General features: G+C 42.8%; 1 protein-coding gene across 4 annotated transcripts; it reads left to right on the forward strand.

Annotated features, from left to right (window-relative positions):
• The first annotated feature begins 216 nt into the window (after positions 1 to 216).
• On the forward strand, positions 217 to 18,860 carry rab11fip5b (RAB11 family interacting protein 5b (class I)). Of its 4 annotated transcripts, none has more exons than XM_086024435.1 (7): positions 217 to 334; positions 508 to 1,033; positions 6,529 to 7,058; positions 8,481 to 9,063; positions 9,515 to 11,725; positions 15,350 to 15,479; positions 16,546 to 18,860. In XM_086024435.1, the coding sequence occupies exons 2-7, from the start codon at positions 624 to 626 to the stop codon at positions 16,804 to 16,806; spliced, it is 4,125 nt and encodes a 1,374-aa protein (XP_085880561.1). In that variant the 5' UTR covers positions 217 to 334; positions 508 to 623; the 3' UTR covers positions 16,807 to 18,860. The 4 variants fall into 4 exon arrangements, with proteins under 4 accessions (XP_085880561.1, XP_085880560.1, XP_085880563.1 ...); XM_086024434.1 differs by lacking the exon at positions 217 to 334 and adding an exon at positions 363 to 420; XM_086024436.1 differs by lacking the exons at positions 217 to 334; positions 508 to 1,033 and having other exon boundaries at positions 6,647 to 6,820; positions 6,892 to 7,058.
• Positions 18,861 to 19,950: the final 1,090 nt, after the last annotated feature.

Here is a 19,950-nt window from a genome sequence, read left to right on the forward strand (position 1 = left end):
AGGCACCGATCTAGCATCGTGGCAGATTGACAATTATGCACTGTCCTGCATAATGCAAATGCGACAGGCTGGTTTTGTCCATTTCACACTAGCCTCCACTAGAGGACGTCAGAACTACAGAGATGACGAACAATGTGTCAGTAAAAGACTATCATCAAATATTCGGCGTTATATACTATAATAATCCGCCTTTTCATGCAGTTCCACCAGGTTCTACGTGCATGACGTCATCGTCTTAATCGTTTGCTTCTCTCTTTCATGGCATATTGATGTTGCATCGTCATGACGCGACGCAATGATGGAGCTGCACAGAGTTCGCACGTGGTCCTCTTAGGTATGTCCCCCCCCTTCTTCTTCAGTGATGATCATGTGACCGTGATGGTTCCGCCCAGAACAACTTCAGCGTGTGTTGACATTCCGGTACAGTACAGTGCCATTTTATTTTAGGAGGGTGCATGGGTGGCTAATTCTGCATCTTAAACATATCTGCGCCGTTTCTTTCTTCAGCGCGGCGTGTTTGACGGGCCTGCTTAGTTGTGTGTCGGGATGGACGTGTTGTGCACACTGGCCGGTCCGAACCACCGCGCAGCCTGACAAGTGACACCCGAAAGCAGCAGTCCAAGATGATGTCTCTCATCGACCTGGACGACGAGCAGCGGTGGGTGCCCACGCACGTCAATGTCACCGTACTCCGCGCCAGGGGACTGCGGACCAAGAGCAAACATGGCAGCCGCTACCTGTACGCGGTGGTACAGGTGGGCAAGGACAAGTACACCACGGGCCTGGTGGACAAGGCCGAGGTGCCCGTGTGGTCTGACGAGTGCTGCTTCGAGCTCCTCCCGGGCATCCTGGAAGAGGAGGAGGAGGAGGAGGAGGCTGGAGGTGGAGGCGGCCGTGGAGCCTACCCGCCCGGCAGCGCCGACTTGGTGCTCACCGTCATGCACAGAGTCCTGATTGGACTCGACGTGTTCCTGGGCCAGACGGTCATCCCACTGGACCGCATGTTTCGAGAAGGCGCGTGCCCGAGAGACCAGTAAGTGTACCAACGCAGTGTCACGTGGTTTCCGGCCAGAAGGCCCTGAGATGAAGGTACTTTTCACAATACGTAATGAGGCAGCCCTTACCATGGGTCACCAATCTTTTACACTGAGAGCTATTTGTTTGGCGCTGATTAATAAGAGCTATGTCAAGATGCTGATCATGTCAATGATTTCAAATAATAACGATCAACAATGATACAAAAAGGTAGAAAATAGGGATGGGTGAGTACCGATATCAAGTACAGTATGACCATCCATATTTTCTATCATAAAATAAAGCCGGTATACTGACACAGTATCGGTAGTGGGCCGATATTGGCCTTATTTTATGGTATCGGGTACAGTTCTCTGCACATACCAGCCAAAAAAACCAAGGGCAAAAAAAAGTCCTCCTCGGCATTATGTACTAAACTGCGAGAGTTTGACACATCGGCGAATCCTCATCTGCATCAGAAAGAAAGGTCTTTGTTCACATTTTTTTTTGTCATTGTGTTAAACAAAATTGTATCTACCAAAAGTACTAGAGGTAACAATAATCAGTACTTGAAGAGGAAGTCAACCCAAGAAATTTCTTTGCATGAAAATCCATGCAGCCCCTCTAGTCGAAACAAGGCATCGACAGAAAGTGGCAAAATTAGATGGCTAAAAACGGGTGGATTTTGCTGCTTAACTCATTTTCCACAAAAGCAATATTAATCAGAATGCCGTGTTTAGACTAGTGAAGGCGCATATAACCTATTATTGTAAAGACATGTTTTGGGTTGACTTCACCTGAAACTATTTTGTTGAATGTTCTTTGGTCAAATTGAGTTAAAGAACTTTTATATCGAGCATGCTTCTGCTGTTTATCCTTTGAAAAAAAAAAGAGTGAAGTGCCTGAAAGTTAAATAAAACTGAGCGTACTTAGGCAATAATAGTTTCTTCATACCACAAAAAGTAGCTCACGTACCACACTTTGAGAATCATATATTCAAGAACATGCTCCGATATTTTACAAACAGTGTTTACCAAAGTAGTCAGAAGTGGGTGGCGTATCTGCCTCACGGATAGGACATCAGGGTTCAAATCTCGATTGAAACTGGAATTTGCATGTTGTCTCCATGCTTGTGTTGTTTTTTTCTCAAATACCCCGGCTTCCTCCCGCATTCCAAAATCATGCTTGTTAGACTCATTGACATCTCTAAATTGTCCATCGTGTGAGTGTAAAAGGTTGTTTGTCAGTATGCTGGGACATGCAAAGGGTGGGGCCAACCAGGTTGGGGGTCTCCGGGCAGCCTCACTTTGGTTTTAGTGCCTTGCTCAAAAATCCATCAGCCCTGCTCACAAGCAAATTAGCATCTCTTCGGCAGCTCATCCCAATTTCCATGTTTTGTTTCGTATCAGGTCGACAGTTCTATTGTCTTGGTAGCTCTTTAATTATTATACCGTTGGGTCATTTAGAGTCAATTGCTTCCAAACTGAGTCACTGTCACCCCCTCTTCATCCAATAAGTCGTCCTATCGGATACTTTAAAATCTCCACAAAGAAAGACAGCACGAACCCCAGGGGGTTACAATAAGCTTGACACATGGGTGGCTCTGACAATGCTTCTATTTTTTTGTACCCTTGACACTTGACTTTTACAGCTAGGTAACATATCCATGAATCATGACCCTTGGAAAAGGCACCACCGTCACCTTTGAGTCCAGTAATTAGTCTTTTTTACCTTGCTGTAGATTGTTGGGGCAGAAATGGACACTTATTGCACCTCTATTTCTGACACTGCAGGCCATAAACTTCAGAACAATGGCAACAAAGAGAGACCCATCAGTGGTCTTTGCCCTTTATAACCCATACGCGCCATTTTAAGAGTTAGTCCCCATTCGTTTGTATACAGTGATTATTTGATATTCTACACTTAACTTATCTAGTACCACCGTTCCCTGTACTATGATGTGTACCCTCATGAGCAGTTGCAAATCCCACAAAGCGCATGGAATTATTGCAGTAGTGTAGGTACAACTTAACTGCATCATAACTGACAGCTGTTTATAATTTTGTTAAATAAGGTGACCAAATATTATGACGCCCAGATTGGGATGACTGCAAGTACACCGAAAATGATTGTGAAGATTTGAGTTTGTGTTCTGATCCTGATGTTGGAGTGAAGAGTGAAGTCTAACACATTCGGATCAAATTCCTCATAGCTTCCTCAACTGGCTTGGGAGCAGTTCAGTTCCAGGGCATACTGTGACATTACATGACACATCATTTTCATATCTCAGCCACCCAAGACTGGACCATTATATTCAAACCTCTTTCAATTTGTCGAATTATGTGACTTCCAAACTGACTTCAAAGCCGAACTGAATAGTCCAAACTTTCAAATCCTTGATTAAATCTCTATTTTAGAAGACTAACTGTTTTGGTACAGGTGACGTAACATCACTGGTGTGATGTGAAACATTTCCACCATCGCAGCACATCTGGCTTCAATTGCGGCTCCTCCGCCCGCCCTTCACTAGTGTCCACAGACGCTACGGAACATATACTCGGAATTCCTGCGCTTCAGAAAAACATGTTCCCTCGTGGACGACAAGGATTTAAGAGGCCGGAAGAGCAATGTCACGAGTGTTCACGCCTCATATTGTCATTTAAGTTTTAAAGTGCAGTCATGCATCAGATGCTCTGAGGCTTGTAAAATTTTTGTTTGTCAAAGTCAGTGGTCACATTGCGAGCACAAGCCCTCCAGCCATATCGACGGATTATATAATATACGGGAAGCATTTCCAAAAGGAAATCAATCTTTTTGTTGTTGTTCATTTTGTTCAGGTGCCAAATGCTATATGGCACGCAAATTTTTATTTTTGATATATAGCACATGCTCTGCTTCACACAAATGCAAGAAACGTCCACAGAAAATGTACAAGTAAAACAACACTGGAGAAAATATAGAAAGTACAGCATTGTACAAAACATACTGGCCCACCACAAGCGCTGTTGTTCTTTAATGACTTTTTTTTTTTTTTAACAACGGCCATTTTTTTGTGGCTCATCGAAAAGTCTTCGATTTGAGTGTACCAAAAATACTATAGCAAAATGTCTTACAATTAGTTTTAAAGTATTCTGTTCTGTCATCGATCCCAAATCATCCTTTCGCCTTTAAAAATAGGAAATTGGACAGATACACTTTGCAGGGCTAACAGAAAAAAATACAGACACAAATTCATAAGAACTTTTTAGAGGGGTGATGCATGGGCTCAAGGAAGGTACATGTGATGATACATCCATTTATTGGTTTCATTGAGACTGTCCATTGTTGGCAGAATGCCAGTGACACTTTGGCTGCACGATCATGAAAAAGCATGCAATATGCAATATTGTTGAATATAGTGATACTATTGCGATATTTAACATGTACATAAAGAAATGACATTTTTATTATCTAATGAAAGAAATATGTTTTCATGCTGCAAACCAAGCAAGCTCAATGTATTCTTAGCTAATTAATTGTAATTAATTGGTCAACTATTTGATATCGATGCACATTTAAGGTTGCGTCTGGCTGGTCAAATCCAGATAAAAGCATATTATTCCCAAATTATTACAAGCCTTTGCGATATGCCTATTGCACGGGCCACTATCGTGATATCATGCCTATCTATTCTTCATTCTCCATGCACCAAGAAGCAGGCTAACTACCAGATGCACAACCTTCAGACTTGATGGGGGTCCATTATTCACTCAGAAGCATTCCTAACTAACTAAAAATGGTTAATGTAGATGTAATGAAACAACCGAATGAATGGTGAATTTTGCACACTGCTCTATAGTATAGAATTAAAGGCGTGTACAGAGAATATACAATTATAATCTAATAAAATGATACAGGACATAGCAAGTAGACTAAACAGGGATCAGTCTTTCCATATTAAATCAACCTGGAGCTAACTGTTGCTTCATCATGTTTAGATTAGATTTTGGGCAGGATTAGCCAGCCTAAACCAACAAATATCTGAAAGCTCAGATTTGCTTCATATTGCTTACAGCTTGAATGATCTGAACCTGCAACTATTAAATACTCTTCTTGTGCTGGCACGAACAAACTACTAGCTAGCTGTGTCGAAGGAGGAAAAAGAAAAGAAACCACGTCTCTCGCTATTAACACTTAGCGCTCGAGGAGCGTTCAACGCCTGCTCATAGTGTGGGAAATCTCATTACTACATCGAAACTCAATGAATTTATCAAATGCCAACAATTACTACTAATAAAATAACGTGAGATATCTAACATGAAGTATTTCTTAATAAAGCGTGTTTATTTCGAATAACATTTCACCACAATCCGATTCTGAAAGCCACGAAAAGTGACGTGAAGTCTTCAGTCGGCACGTAGACGACCGAAGGACGATCCTTGCAAAAGTAGCGGTAATGTTCGTTATAACAACAGCCAGGGGGTGGCAAACAGATGTAAAGAAATATATAACAGAAATAGTGTAAAGAATTGGGATATCTGTGTTGCGGTCGAATTTGTGTCTTGCCAAGTTGTTTTGTTTCCGAGGTTAGTGAATGCATCGCACGGCTTGCTGGATGGGAGGGCATGCGAGCGAGAGGAGCCGAGGACGAAGAGGAGAGCCGTGGCTCTTTTTAGACTGAACGGTTGTCGTACTGTATTGGCGCCAGCTGCGGCCCACAGTAGCCGGTTGGACTAATAAAAACGTGATAATTAAACTACGTCTATGTTCTTGGAAGATGCTACAATATAGTTTAAAGTGTGACGTCATCGGCAGGCGCGAAGGACCCGATCACATCTGCTACCCACACCGGCTTGCTGCGGGCTGTGGGCCGGATCTAATAATAAAGCAATATCATCCCAGGGGCCGTAGAAAACCTTCTCGCAAGCCGGATGTGGCCCGTGGGCCTTGACTTTGACATTGGCGATCTAGCGTCTTGGACAGGTGTGCCTAAATCTGGCCCTTGATACCATTATCTAGCCTGTTTTAGATGTCTCCCTCCTCAAATACACCTGATTCAAAGTCTCAAGATCGTATTCAGGCTTCTGATCATTTGAATCGGGTGTGTTGGAGGAGGGAGACATCTAAAAGATTCTGGATAGGGGCTCTCGAGGGCAGGACAGACACCTGGTTTTGGACTAGACTTCTTAGGTCTCCCTCAATCTTTTTTTTTTTCCTAATTATTTTATTTTATATACAGTATTTTAGACAATTTTACGCTTTGGTGAAACAGTTTGTACGATGTATTTTTTTTTGTTCCCAGTGCACAAAGGAGAACCAAAGAAAGAGAAACCTTGAGCCTTGATAAAGACATGCTTGGATGAGTTCGGTATAGAAGAACAAGCAGATCAAACACCCGTAATGTCACAAATGAACACAACTTATCACAGGTCTTCGCAGAAGAGTGGAAGCTGAGACTTTTATCATGCTATAAATGTGTATGCGACGATGAAGATGAAGCCAAAGTGTCACTATGTCCTCTGTGTGATGACCCAGGTGGTTCAAGCTGCACTCGAAGGCGGGCCGAAAGGCGAAGGAGCGTGGCGAATTGCAGCTGACGGTGCAGTTCACCCGCAACAACATGACGGCCAGCATGTTCGACCTCACAGCCAAGGACGGGCGCCGCTCCGCTTTCGGAAAACTCAAGGATTGCGTGACGGGGAGGAAGCGCCCCGACGTGGAGTCGTCCTCGGCCATCGTGCCGGGCCGCTACGCTGCCCTCTCTACGACCCCGGGGCAGTTGTTAGGCGATGAAAGCGGGGGCGCTGTCCATGGGCGAGACGTGGAGGTAATGGAGGAAAAAAGGAGTGTGATGAAAGATTTCTTTAAAGGGAAGTTGAGAAAGTCGTCCGACACCAGGTCGTGCTCATCGCTGGCCTCCGAGAGCAGCGCCTCCTCCATGGCTAGCGACACCCCCGGCCCGCCGCCCGCTCTCGGCCTGCTCTCGGATCTCCCCAGCTCGCCCATCTATACCACCGTCACACGAGTGGACCCCCACTATGGAGACAGAGATCTGACTAAAACAGGTAGCATGTGCTATTTTCTGACATAAAACAGTCATACTGGTTATAGCTAAAGAAGCCTTTCCCAAGCCTTACATACCAGAACACTCCCTTCAACCTCCTGAAACATACCCTCTCCACACACAGCCTGTAAAATTTAATTTAAAAATGACCTCCCTCTAGGGTAACACATCATAGTTCTGATGTTGGGGGTTCAAATCTTGGCTCCATTCCTATATCGATGTTTGATTGACATCAGATGCCCACTGGGTGTAGTTAGTTCTATTCAATTGTTTTGATTTTCTGTGAAAAGTTGAATATTTATAGAAAAAATACTGTGTAATTTGTATATTAGACTGCCATTACACTTTTCTTGAGCACCTCCTTTGGGAATTTCATTCAGTAGCTCGGGAATCTGGATTTTTTTTAAAAACGAGGATTCAACAAGTGTACTTTATACTAAATATAAAACAAATAATTATTAAAAGTGTTTTGTGGTTGTCGTTTGCTTTTCTATATGTGATTGTTTACTTATTTTAATCTGTTATGCCTAAAAAGCTAGCGTGCCTTGCTAGCTTCAAACATTAGCGACTAGTACAGAAAGCTAAAAGAATTGAATAGACAGGCATGATTTTTAAAAACATGCCTTGTTTTACTGGATTCGATTTGGTAATTATATGCTCACTGTTTATGGATGAGGCTGTCAATCAATTCAGTTTGGCTTCTTTTATTAGAATGATTAGCATGTAGCATAGGCCTTTTTAAATCCATTCAAGTTTTGATGAAACAGCTAGGAAGTACTGTATTATTATTTGTCAAGTAGAATATTTGTGCGTTATGTATGGTTTTTTTTTTTTCGTGTGTGCTTGTAATTTGCCGTGGTGTGGGCTGTTTGTAGCTACGACTACGATAGTAAAGATTGTCTATCTAAATTCTAGAAGTTCCCACACCGAACGATAAACTGACATATTGTTTGAGTTTATCACTTCAAAGACTTACTTTTTTCCCCAAGTGGTTTATTTGTCTTTTCATCCGGTAGTTGTGTGCAACTCAGCCATCACACTGTAAAAAAAATTGGAGTGGTATATACTTGAAAAAAGTTATTTATTTATTTATTTATTATTTTACAAAGAGAGTTTCTAAGTACATTTTACAAGTTTACTTTAAAAAAGTCACTCAAGGGTTGAGGAACAAACTCATAACTTTTAAGTTGGGAGACAGCCAGGCCAGAGCCATACCGCTCTTGCTGTGTGTTAGCATATCGCTGGTGTCAGGTGGAATCTTCGTACCTCCAAAAGGAGACCAAAACCATCTTTTGGGGTCTTTCAAATTTGTTTTCAAGTAAATATCACTCCAAATTGTTTGTAGTGCAGTGCATGGTTCACAATGATAAAGTCGAAGGATGGTACTCATTAATGTAAAATACATTTGTTCCCCTCTCCACAGTGCTCACCAGTCAGCACGCCACTAAAATTCTGACACACAAGCGGGCCTTCAGCGATGAAGCTAGTAAAATAACAGAATCTGACCCTCGGATGAATCCAACCGTGGAGTCGGTCAAAAGCCAGCAGAGCATGAGTCAGTCCAAGTCTTCCGTGTGCATAAATGGCAGCCATGTGTATGACTCCGAGCCGTCGATCCCGAAGAGCGCCGGAGCCTTGCCATCCAAATTGGTCTTGATGGAGAAATGCTCCCCATTGTCCCGTTCCCTACAGAACCTCACCAAGCGAAGCGAGGACAAAGGTACCTTTCAAGAGGGGCGACGCTGGTCCTTTGACAAGATGAAGAAAGATGAAAAGGAGGAAGAAAAGGAACCTCGACCTTCAGAGATCAGAGGACATCCTGAGAAGGCGGCAAACCACCCCGCTGCTGATTCTTCCGACAAAGGGTGGAAGCTGAGAAAGACCTTATTCTCTGGAGGTAGGAGCGATTCCGTCCCAGCAAAGTCAGACGGTAGGCAGGCGGCTGCCACCTCAGAGGGGAGGCTCAGAGGCTGGTTCAGCTCCACAGACTCCCAGAACAAGCCAAGGTGAGTCAGCAGGGATGTCTGATTTCCCATCAAGACATTTGTTGGAAGCTTTTTCTGTCCAGGCTACACTTGTGTCATGTGTCTTGAGTTGTACATTGTTTGAAAACAGAACAAAGTTAGCTCATGCATCTCATCCATCTATGATGATGCCACCCAATCACCATAATTTTCACCTGCACCCATGTTGATGTGAGCTTACGCAAATGGCAACTATACATGTCTTCTTCATGCTTGATTCTTTTGCAAGTTTACTTTGCTTCTTTTGAGTTTAATTTCACCCCTGGCTCACATTACAGTAATTTTATCATTTGGCCACTTATGTGTCTATAAACCATAAGTCCCACTTAGTTGTGGAATATCAGCTAATACAGTATATTGGTGACTGTTTGTGTGAGATACATGTTTGGGAATCTTAACTAAGAGGACCACTGTGCCCTCTTTTCCTCTACAGGCTGGAAGTTTCTCCTAAACTAGAAAGCACCACAGCTATAACCCCTCCCATCCCTCCTCGCACTTCTGTAGGCTGTCACGGTTCCTCATCCACTGACTCCCTCCCCACTTACCAGAATCACACACATCATCCCATCACCCCCCCGTCCACCCCCATCTCCCCCTCCAACCCCTTCTTTGAGGAGCTGCAGAGGTCCCCTCCATCTGCACATTGCTCCTCAACCTTTCTTTATTCTTCTCAGCACTCCGGTCAGGGCACAACCAGTCCTGCTCAAAGCACTACCAATATACGCTCCATCAAGAGGGAGCGTCCTAGGCCTGTCGCTAGACAGGTATCGCTCCCCGAGTTTTTACCGCAAACTTCCAAACGCTCCAGTGCTCGCCCCGTCTCGGTGAGCATACAGGACTGGGAAGACTCATTTGACATGTTTGCTTCAAACAGGCTCAATTCACCCAATGGTAATCCCACTCATATGCAACTGGAAAGTACCTTAGCATCCAGACAGAGGTGCAGTTATAATACAGCAAATTTAAATACCCAATATCTTATCCAAGAGCGAGAACGATACCAGGAGGAGCCTCCGCCGTTACCGCCAAGGAAACCAGTCAGAACTTTGACGAATGAGATATACTCTGATGGCTGGCTCCACAGAGGCCAAGAGCTGGCAGTCCATAAAGAAGCCTACCTACTCTCCCAGACTGGAGTGGCCTCACTGCAGTATGGAAGAGAGACGGATTGTAAAAGACCAGCATCAAGTGTATCACCAGACAGTGAGACCTCGGAATCCCTTAATGTTAAGTCTGAGCTTTACGGAATCATTCCTTCCCCGGGATTTATGTCCGAAGAGACTCAGAAAAAGTATGAACCCTTGGAAGATACCTCCGACATCTGGGGTGGCATGCTGTTTGAACAAGACTTGTATGGGCGGGTTCACAGGGGAAACGTTAGACAACCCACTTTACATATTAATAATAACACAGGGCCTGGGAATGCTCTAGATTGCGAGACTCCTGTTGCTGACCTACTGAAGAAGACATACAATTCTCTCTCTTTGTCAGAGTTAAAGACTGATAGCACTCCCCCCCAGGTAGAAGCTACAGAATCTCCTACCATAAGTCAAACCGCAGGCATGAACCATAACGTGACTTTCTCGCAAACCTTAGAAGATCTGAACAGGAATATGAGCAATTCCGATTTCAGCTTTATAGATTCTGATGGATCTTCCCAGTCAGAGGCAGTTGATGACGCCAAAGGTCTCAGCATCTTAAGTAGGATCGGCCCACAGCTGTCAATAGATTCTAAAACAGCTGTTTATCACGAGGTGGCTACACATAAGGATGCTAATCCACTTAAAGACACCGAAAGGGACTCATTTTCGGAAAGAACCATGTTATCTAGTAAAACCTGCAAAGTCCCTCCAGTTTGCCAGGACATCCCATTTGAGACCAACAACGATAGCAGTGGTGAAACCTTGGAACAACCTGTAGCCAATCAATCTGATCTTGGGATTGAACCCAGTGACGATAAAAAGGGAAGGGGCGATGCTTTAAAAGAGATAAAAATTGACTGTGATGATAATGGGAACCCTCACGACGAGAGAGAATTGTTCCCACGGGTGGTTAGCGCACGTGTTAGACCAAAAGGAATTTCAAGACTGAACAGCTCTGACAGTCCAAGCACGACCGATCTTGGTCAACATTCTTCCATCATCAACGAATGTCCGTTATCTTATCAACCAAATAAATCAGCTCCAACTCCCAATCTGGCATTGGATAGCAATGAAGATAAAGTCTCAGACTTGAATTGCTCTTTGAGCAGCAGGTCACCAATACCTTCAAATGACTCGTCACTTCTATTCGGGGATTACATGACAAAAAACTCTGAGATGACTTTTGAAGTCCTCCATGCCAAAGTCGCCCCTCATTTGAGAAGTTCTCCAAAGTCTGAGCGGGGTTCTCTCACCTCCTTAACCGATACACATGCTAACCTCCCCCATTCCCCTGCCTGTTTTCCCTTCACATGCCCCACAAGCACGGGGCTGCAAAACACTGCAACCAGTAGGTCTCTGACTGTGGCCCCTTACACAAATTCCTCCCGCTCCATCCCCAACTCTGGAACCTCCACCACTGATCAGCCCCCGTTCGATGCATGGCACTCACTTTTGACTGAGGAGACTCGGCCATCTTGCAACCTGCCCCGCCAGGAGAGCAGGTGAGAGTCCTCGCACTAGGGAATACACTCAACTCTTCCCTACGCATAGGCAGGCACTCACTCAAGACAAAGACAATTTTTGTAAAGATTGTTGTTCTGCTCCCCCGCTCGCACCGTTTGCCCGCCTGCCTGGCTTGTTTGAGTTTTGCTGGTTGCTGTGCACTGCCTTTCACATTTATGTTGTGTCATCTCATGTTTTCACTGCCTTAGGCTGCATTACACTGCAGGTCTTAATGTATATCCAATTATTTTTGATAATGAACACATTTTTTACATTTACAATCAAATGACCCGTAACCAATACTGCATCTGTTTAGATTTAAAGCAGCACTGGGGAAGAATTCGACCTTAATAAAGTTTTTTTCACAACTCTTTTGACGAAACATTGGCTTACAAGTAGTGGAATGGGACTTTTGTCCTGCCTTGGGAGGGAGTGGGGGGGTCTGTATCGTTTTTACTGGCACTAAGCAACTTTGAGGAGGATGGGAGCAACCCTGGCACACAAAAAAAGAATACGAATGTCCTGAATTGCTTTACGGCATGCTTACTTCCTCCTTTCGCTATAAGGACAGAAGTCGATTTGAATGTCTATGCGCTATTACTGGTGTCATGGCAGAAGCCCCAAAACAAACAAAAGAAACATAGGTATTGATTAAACAAAATTTGATTCATTACCTCATCGCTATTCATCTTTCACGCAGTCATTGGAAATAGAAATGTAATTCAGTCCAATTTGCAGGCCAGCGAGAGGTCAGGATTTCACCACACTTACCACGGCGCACATGGGAAATGTGGTTGACTTTTGTCAAAACACTACCGCTTTTCTCCACATGGCGCCGCCATAATCAAGAAAAACTGACATATGACACAGTGTTGCTTTAATTAGAATCTAAACCAATACGCACACAGAAATGGAAACTAATGCAGCAACTCACTAGACTACATGTTCTCTCTATAGGACAGAGTTTTCCATTTCACCCGTCCTTGTCTGTTGCTATGTTGCATATGCCAATTAGGTGACAAAATAAGATTTTCTAATTGTAACCCAAGTACCGTATTGGCCCGAATATAAGACGGTGTTTTTTGCATTGAAATAAGACTGAAAAAGTGGGGGTAGTCTTATATTCGGGGTCTAGACATTATACCCATTCACGACGCTCCATGGCGCCAGATATCATTGAAGCGAATGCTGAACTTGACTCTGCAGGCCAAAGCAACCCCTGTGAGGATGACGTGCTATGGGAGGAGCCGGAGGATGGGATTAAGGACAGTGACACTGAGCACAGCGAGGCAGATAATTGTTTGTGAGGAGTAATGTTCTGTCATGACAGATCTCAGCTACTCTCAAGTTAAAACGTGTTTGCATTATTTTATTGCAATGTTTTTCCTTATTCAGATTTGTTTCAAGACTACAGTTACAGTTAGACTTCACTTTGATGGTTAATGCAGTTATTGCATTTTTGTTGTTTGATCACAATAGATTGGTTTATTTACATTTCAAAAACCAGAAGCCATTCATTTACGAATGTGATTGCACTTTAGTTTACATATTTAAATGTTGAGATATTAAGATTTGAATGAGGCAAAATAACATGCCTTTTCTCTCAAATATATTGTTTCAGATGCACTGTAATTATTTTCTGTATAAAAATTAATTTGGTGTTCAAAAAAACTTTTTTCAAACTTCAGTCTTGAAAAAGAGGGGGGGGGGGGTCGTCTTATAATCAGGGCCGTCTTATATTCGGGCCAATACAGTAATTTGGCTTTTTTTCCCCACACAATGGGCCTGATTTTCTATTATCCCAAATAGCAGGCACTAAATTGCATGTTCTACTTATTCTACTGATTGTGTGCACTTGGCAACAGGTGTAAAAGAGAATTTTGCCCTTCAGGTAGCATTGATTGTTGTCACCACGGAACATTTTGGAGAGTGCCGCAAGCACAAAATGTAGTTTAAAGTTCTGGAATTGAAAATGTTAGAAGACAAAAAAACAACCATTGCTGAGTTACAGATTAAAAAAATTGATAGCTCAGATAATTTTGAGGAAGCAGCAGCTGCATAAAAGCCATATTTTGTTTAATTTAACTTGGAGCAAGTGCCCATCCTGCATAACATTGCATTTAAAACTTAGTATGGCACGCCCAAAAAATGGCTCTGGGAAAGGACAGCATCATTTGTCACAGTGAACTGCCATCAAATGACCCAGTTGCAAGGAAGTGCGGCGTTGAAAGGAGTTTTGTCATAGGTGATATGGCATGACTCCTTCGTGTGACCGGTTCCACGTCAGTTCTAAAAGCTTTCAAAAGCTCCAAAATTGGATTGCTAAATACGTCATGATAATTTTAGTTTCTTTGTTTTGGGAGTTTCATAAATGTTAACATGAGCTAACTCTCGTTTTGTATATCGTCGCTGTCATGTGAAAAACACTGATCTCCATTTTTTTTTCATTTTCTTATTTTTACATGAATCATGTTTCCGCGTCACAGACATCGCAATAAAGTGAACATTTAAAACGTTTCCAAATTTGGAGATAAGTGTTTTTCACAGGACAGCGACGATATGTAACGCTTGCACCACTTGGTTTGCACCTGCAAAGGGTGTGCATCTCTCCACCAAGGAGGATTCTAAATAATTCTTGATACATGTGTTATGATCCGATTCAAGGACGTAGCAATTTGATTCGGTTCAATTAATTGGGATTACAATCCGATTCAATATGGTACGGCTCTAGCTTGCTGCCAAGCAAATAGTCTTGATGCCCCTTGTGTTATTTGCGTGTATTTAAACGAGGTAATGTGCATATATTTGGCAGCGAATTTCCCAACTGTATGTAAATGAGCCTTTTATGGACATTAAATGTATGAATAAATGTATATAAGGTTGTCTTACTCTCCATAGGCACTCGCTGCAGCTTAATGTCACTTACTGAATGCCCGTAACTTCGTAAAGTATTGAGGCAGTAGTTTTTATATTTTCTGACATTTATGTGGGCTTTAGTAGAGATGTGAATTTTGGTGACGACGGATAACAGTTTTGTGACAGTCCCGTTCGCACCTCCTCGGTCAGCACCCCAAGCTTGCATTCTGATGAATTCACCTTTCTCTTCCTAACTGCCATTGTTCTGCCACAGTGTTATTGGCGTAAAGCCAGCGATATACTTTGTCATGTGTGGCTTATTGTGTGTGCGTATGCGTCAGGGGCAAACTGCACTCAGCTGTCAAAGTTCTTTATTCATTCAGTCATTAGTTCAGTATCCTATGTATCAATGAAGTGCAATTGAAGGTGCTATCTGCAGCCGCAGTTCATTTTTTGTGAATTCGGCATTTTTGCTTCTCTGATTATTTTTTTATTTTTCTTGTCAGATAGGATTCCGTTTTCATGACTACACTGGACTGTATATGTAGCGATTTCTAATCGTATACCCCCAGTGGCTACCATTGACAAATTATTACAGTATATTTTTAGTTTTGTATTAAATCTGACACTGATTTCTACCACTAAGCCAACTGGGCTTTAAAGTAGAGCTAGTCATAGCAAGAACCCTATTGATTGATTTTAAATGGTAAATGAGATGGTAGCCGAGTTGAAATGAAGTTGTGGTTTTCACCTCTCTACACATGCAGACCGCACCCAGTGAAACCTTTAAGCCAACCAGAGAAGAAAGAGAGCCGTTCAGTTCTGGAAAAACTCAAGTCCACCATTAGCCCAGGACGCTCTGCCCAGCAGGTGGTAGTCGAGACGCCGAAAATTCAGGTAGGCGGATGGCACAAAAACCCAAGTTCAACCCCTCTTGTTTATTAGATGAAACAAATGAAATTAACATATTTCCATTTATTGTCTTAAAAACAAGAGAGGTCCACTTGGATATAAAATATTTTGTATGTTCATACTACATTAGCTGAGTGCTAGTGCTACTGCTAGCATGTGCATAAAAATCACAGCCAATTTCCAAGATTTATTGCTTTGTGTGATGCACAGACAGTAAAGTCGTTCAAGTGTCTTAATCAATCACAGGAAGCCTGTGGGTCTGCACACTAATGTCTCAGCAAGCTTTTATTAATACTTCAGTCCAGTCAATATGCTGTGGGACATTTAAATGTTGTGATGACTTCATTTATTTCTTAGCTCACTGCTCAATTTTTCACTTGCGCCTCATAATGGCATTTTTCTCCCCCTACAAGTCCACTTGTCCTCATTAGGGTGGCGGGTGAACTGGAGCCTATACCAGTTGACCTTGAGCCAGTCAATCGCAGGGCACATTGAGTATAGACAAAAAGTCACACTCACATTCTTCAAGTAACCTAGCATGCATTATTTTAAAATGTGGGAGGAAGCCAGAGCACCTGACGAAAACCCACGCAAGCACGGAGAGGACATTCAAACCCCGCACAGGAGTGTCTAAGATGAGATGTGAACCGAGAGCCCCTCGTCTATGAGGCGGACGTACTAACCAGTGCCACTAGTTTGCCGTGCTGCCGTTCTAAGTGTCACAAGTTCATAACATATTTAAAACGTACGTTTGTGTCAGGCTCAGGCTCTCCTTTGTGGGTTTGCATGTTGCTGGGGTTTTCTCCTCAGAAGCATACAGTCATTACTCTTAATTTTCCATAGTTGTGAATGGTTGATATTTGATTCGGTCTCAACAAGTTTGGTGACTAAAGATGCGAAAAACATGACATCAGCTATAGAAAGTAGAGCTACGTACGTCAGCGTTACGGCCTATGCTAAAAGGTCAAAACTGAGACTATTCCCTTGAGATTGTTTTGACAGGTCTTCCTCTCTTGTCCCCCCCCCCCCCACGTCCACCATCCCACCACAGGAGTCCACAGAGGACAGGTCGGCGCTATACGAGCACCTGACCAACATGGAGCTCATCTCCTTGCTGCTGCAGCAGGACATTGACATGAGCAAGCAGCAGGCGGCCTCCGAGCGCCAACAGGCGCAGCTGGAGAAGTACGAGGCGGACCTGAAGAAGGTCAAGGCGCAGCTCCGCGATTTGGAGGACTACATCGACAACCTGCTGCTGCGCATCATGGAGCAGACGCCCACGCTTCTGCAGGTCCGCTCCAGACACAAGTGACGCTGGCGCCACGGGTGCTGTGATGCGCAGAATTTTGCCCAGTCCCTTGATGAAATTTCCCACCTGTAATGGTGAGTTCTAGGATTTAGTAGACAGAGACAAACGCAAGGTCTTGCAACAACTACTACTTCCCTGTTGACACATTATTATTACAAGCATGCAAGTTAAAAAAAACAAACCAAAAAAAAGAACCAAAATATGAGAAAAGCTTCAGATTCATTTGCCTCAACATGCTTACTAGAACAAGTTGTGGTAGTCTGATGTTGTCGCGTTCAAATTCTAATGTAGCAATTTCATGTCAAACAGTCTAAAGTCAGTCTAAAATAAATATAACAATAATACAACAATAATATTGTATAATTTCTATTGATATTATTTATTATTGTTATGTACAGCACATTTTTACAGCCGCACTTGTTGTGACATGCATTATACAGTGCAGCCTCCAAATTCAAACCCCCCAAATGTTTAAAAAATATATATATATAAAACCTTGGAAGTTGGAAACATCGGACAGCAAATATTGAAGGAAAACATCTGATAATAACCAAAGAGCAGGAAATGGAACTTATTGTGACAGAATAAAATATTAACAATACATTTAATTGAATATCAATTGCCTACATATTTTTTGTTGGTGCTAAGCTATGTAACAACTGAATAACAATAAAAATAATAATAATGAAGTTAAAAAATAAATATGTCAATGAAGACATTGCGTTCAACTTTGGATATTTCACTGTTTAAAAAAAAGTTTTTTGTAAGACGACATAGTATTCCTTGGCTGTGTGGTTCCACTTGCAGGCTAAACCAACATTAGTGTTCTTACAGTAAAATGATTTCATGTTACTGTAGAAAAAGCAACCATGCTAGTCAATTTGTTTCCATATAAGACTGTTCTCATGTATAACACATTGACCTCTCGAAGATACCTGCAGAGCCCCACCCGACCACTCTGTAAGAGAAGAATAAAGTGTGACCCTTATAATTATTTTGGCCTCCGTGTAGAAGTGTACAATTACAGTACATACTGATTTGATACAAAGCTTTGACCACTAGGGGGAGCGCTCACACCAGCGCCCCTTGTATTCAAAAATCGATATTGTGTATCATGCTAGTAAGTTTTGCTCTCAACTCGTATTGGAAAAAAAAAATCTTATTCATAATCTTAGAGCTAATGGAAACCCTAAATTCGCCACCTCAAATAGAATATTGCAGAAAAACATTGAACAATGAATTTTAATCCAATTAGGTCAGTGTTGGCCTAGTGACCACGCCTGACACAGAGAGGTCCCCAGTTGGCATCTCAGTGTCGACCCTTCTGTGTGAAGTTTGCAGGTCTTTCCCATGCTTGCGTGTGTTTTTTTTCCCCCCCGGATCCACCGAGATCCCACATAACAACAAAATGTGCTAGGTGTACAGTATTGAAGACTCAAAATTGTCGATTGTGATTGGCTGGAAAGCAGTCTAGTGTGTACCCTGCCTCTCGCCCAGTTAGCTGGGGCCTAATGGGGACAAGAAAATGGATGGATGCCAGGGTTCAAGACACAATTCAGACTCTTACTTTGGAACACCTGCACATTCTGTTGATAAATGACAGTATTTCTCAAAAGTTTCCATACACAGGAAACATATATTTATTTACTTTTAAAAATTATTATAAAACCATGTTTATATATGACGCCAACCATTGTTTTGAAAGCACAGTTGAATGTGAATGTTGAATGTGTGTCCTCCACTGGTGAAGGACACGTATTAGCACAGGTGGAGTTTTGCTTGTAATGTACGTGATACGTTCCTTGAGATGATTTATGTTCTACTTTATGATTTCTAAATAGAAAATACATGCAGTACACAAGTGCTCTATATGTTGTAGGGTGATTTTTTTTCTTTTTTTATTTTATTAATATTTGTACAAAGCACTGGGCACAAATTCAGATTCTAATTGGGTTTGTTTCTGGTGTTGTAATAGCTAGCAAGCAAGCTAACATGCAGGCAATTGCTTTTTTTGAACCATGCAGACTAAAAAATAAAAACAAAATGTGTATGATGTACAGGTATGTGTATGATATAAAATGATGTGAGGTGTGTTATGTAGCCATGGATTTCCTGTTTTACAGATGGTGCAGGTTCAATTCCCAGCCAGTAGCAAAATATTTAGCCACAGCTGCAGGGATTGTGCTATAACAGGGCTAATGGGAACTCCAGCCCCATCAGAAATCTGTTTAGCCCCAGTTAAGCCCCTCCAGCATTTTATTCTAAATATTCTAAATTATATTTATGAATTATTTTCTCAGCCCCCCTTAACCTCAGGAGAGATGGATCCTGGAGCTGTGCCTGGCAGCTGATCCGTACACTATGGTTGGGTCGCGTCAGCAAGGGCATTCAGCATAAAAACTGCACAACAAATCATGCGAGTGATCGCTGTAGTGACTCCAGATGGGACACGGCAAAAACACATCACAACAACATCCGAAGCAATTTTTTTAGGTACTGTATTATTTGAGGTTTTCTTTCATATTGTGAGATGAGATGACCTGAAAGATGGCACATATTTATTTATTTTCGTGTATTTAGTTCCACGCTGGGCGGCACGGTGGTCGACTGGTTAGTACGTCTGCCTCACAGTTCAGAGGTCGTGGGGTCGATCCCGGCTCAGGCCTCCCTGTGTGGAATGGTTTGCATGTTCTCCCCGTGCTTGCATGGGTTTTCTCTGGGTACTCCGGTTTCCTCCCACATTCCAAAAACATGCTTGGTAGGTTGATTGGACACTCTAAATTGTCCCGAGGTTTGATTGTGAGTGTGGATGTTTGTCTCTGTGTGCCCTGCGATTGGCTGGCAACCAATTCAGGGTGTCCCCCGCCTATTGCCCGAAGTCAGCTGGGATAGGCTCCAGCACGGCCCGTGACCCTTGTGAGGATAAGCGGTATCGATAATGAATGGCTGGATGGATAGTTCCACGCTGCCTTTCAACCATAGGCCTCTATGGAGATGGTGTCCTCAAGCTACCCCTTACCAGCCTCTCAAAGGACTTCAAGTGTACAAAAACGTGATTGCGAATGACATTGAATCTAGTTGTGAGGGGGAAATTCACCTAATCTCAATACCGGGTGCAAATGGAGACTAACGACTGCAGTGGAGGAG

The sequence above is a fragment of the Filicampus tigris genome, chromosome 2, assembly GCF_054856515.1.
Source record: "Filicampus tigris isolate MCC_2025a chromosome 2, RoL_Ftig_1.0, whole genome shotgun sequence".
In the NCBI taxonomy this organism is placed as follows: Eukaryota; Metazoa; Chordata; class Actinopteri; order Syngnathiformes; family Syngnathidae; genus Filicampus; species Filicampus tigris.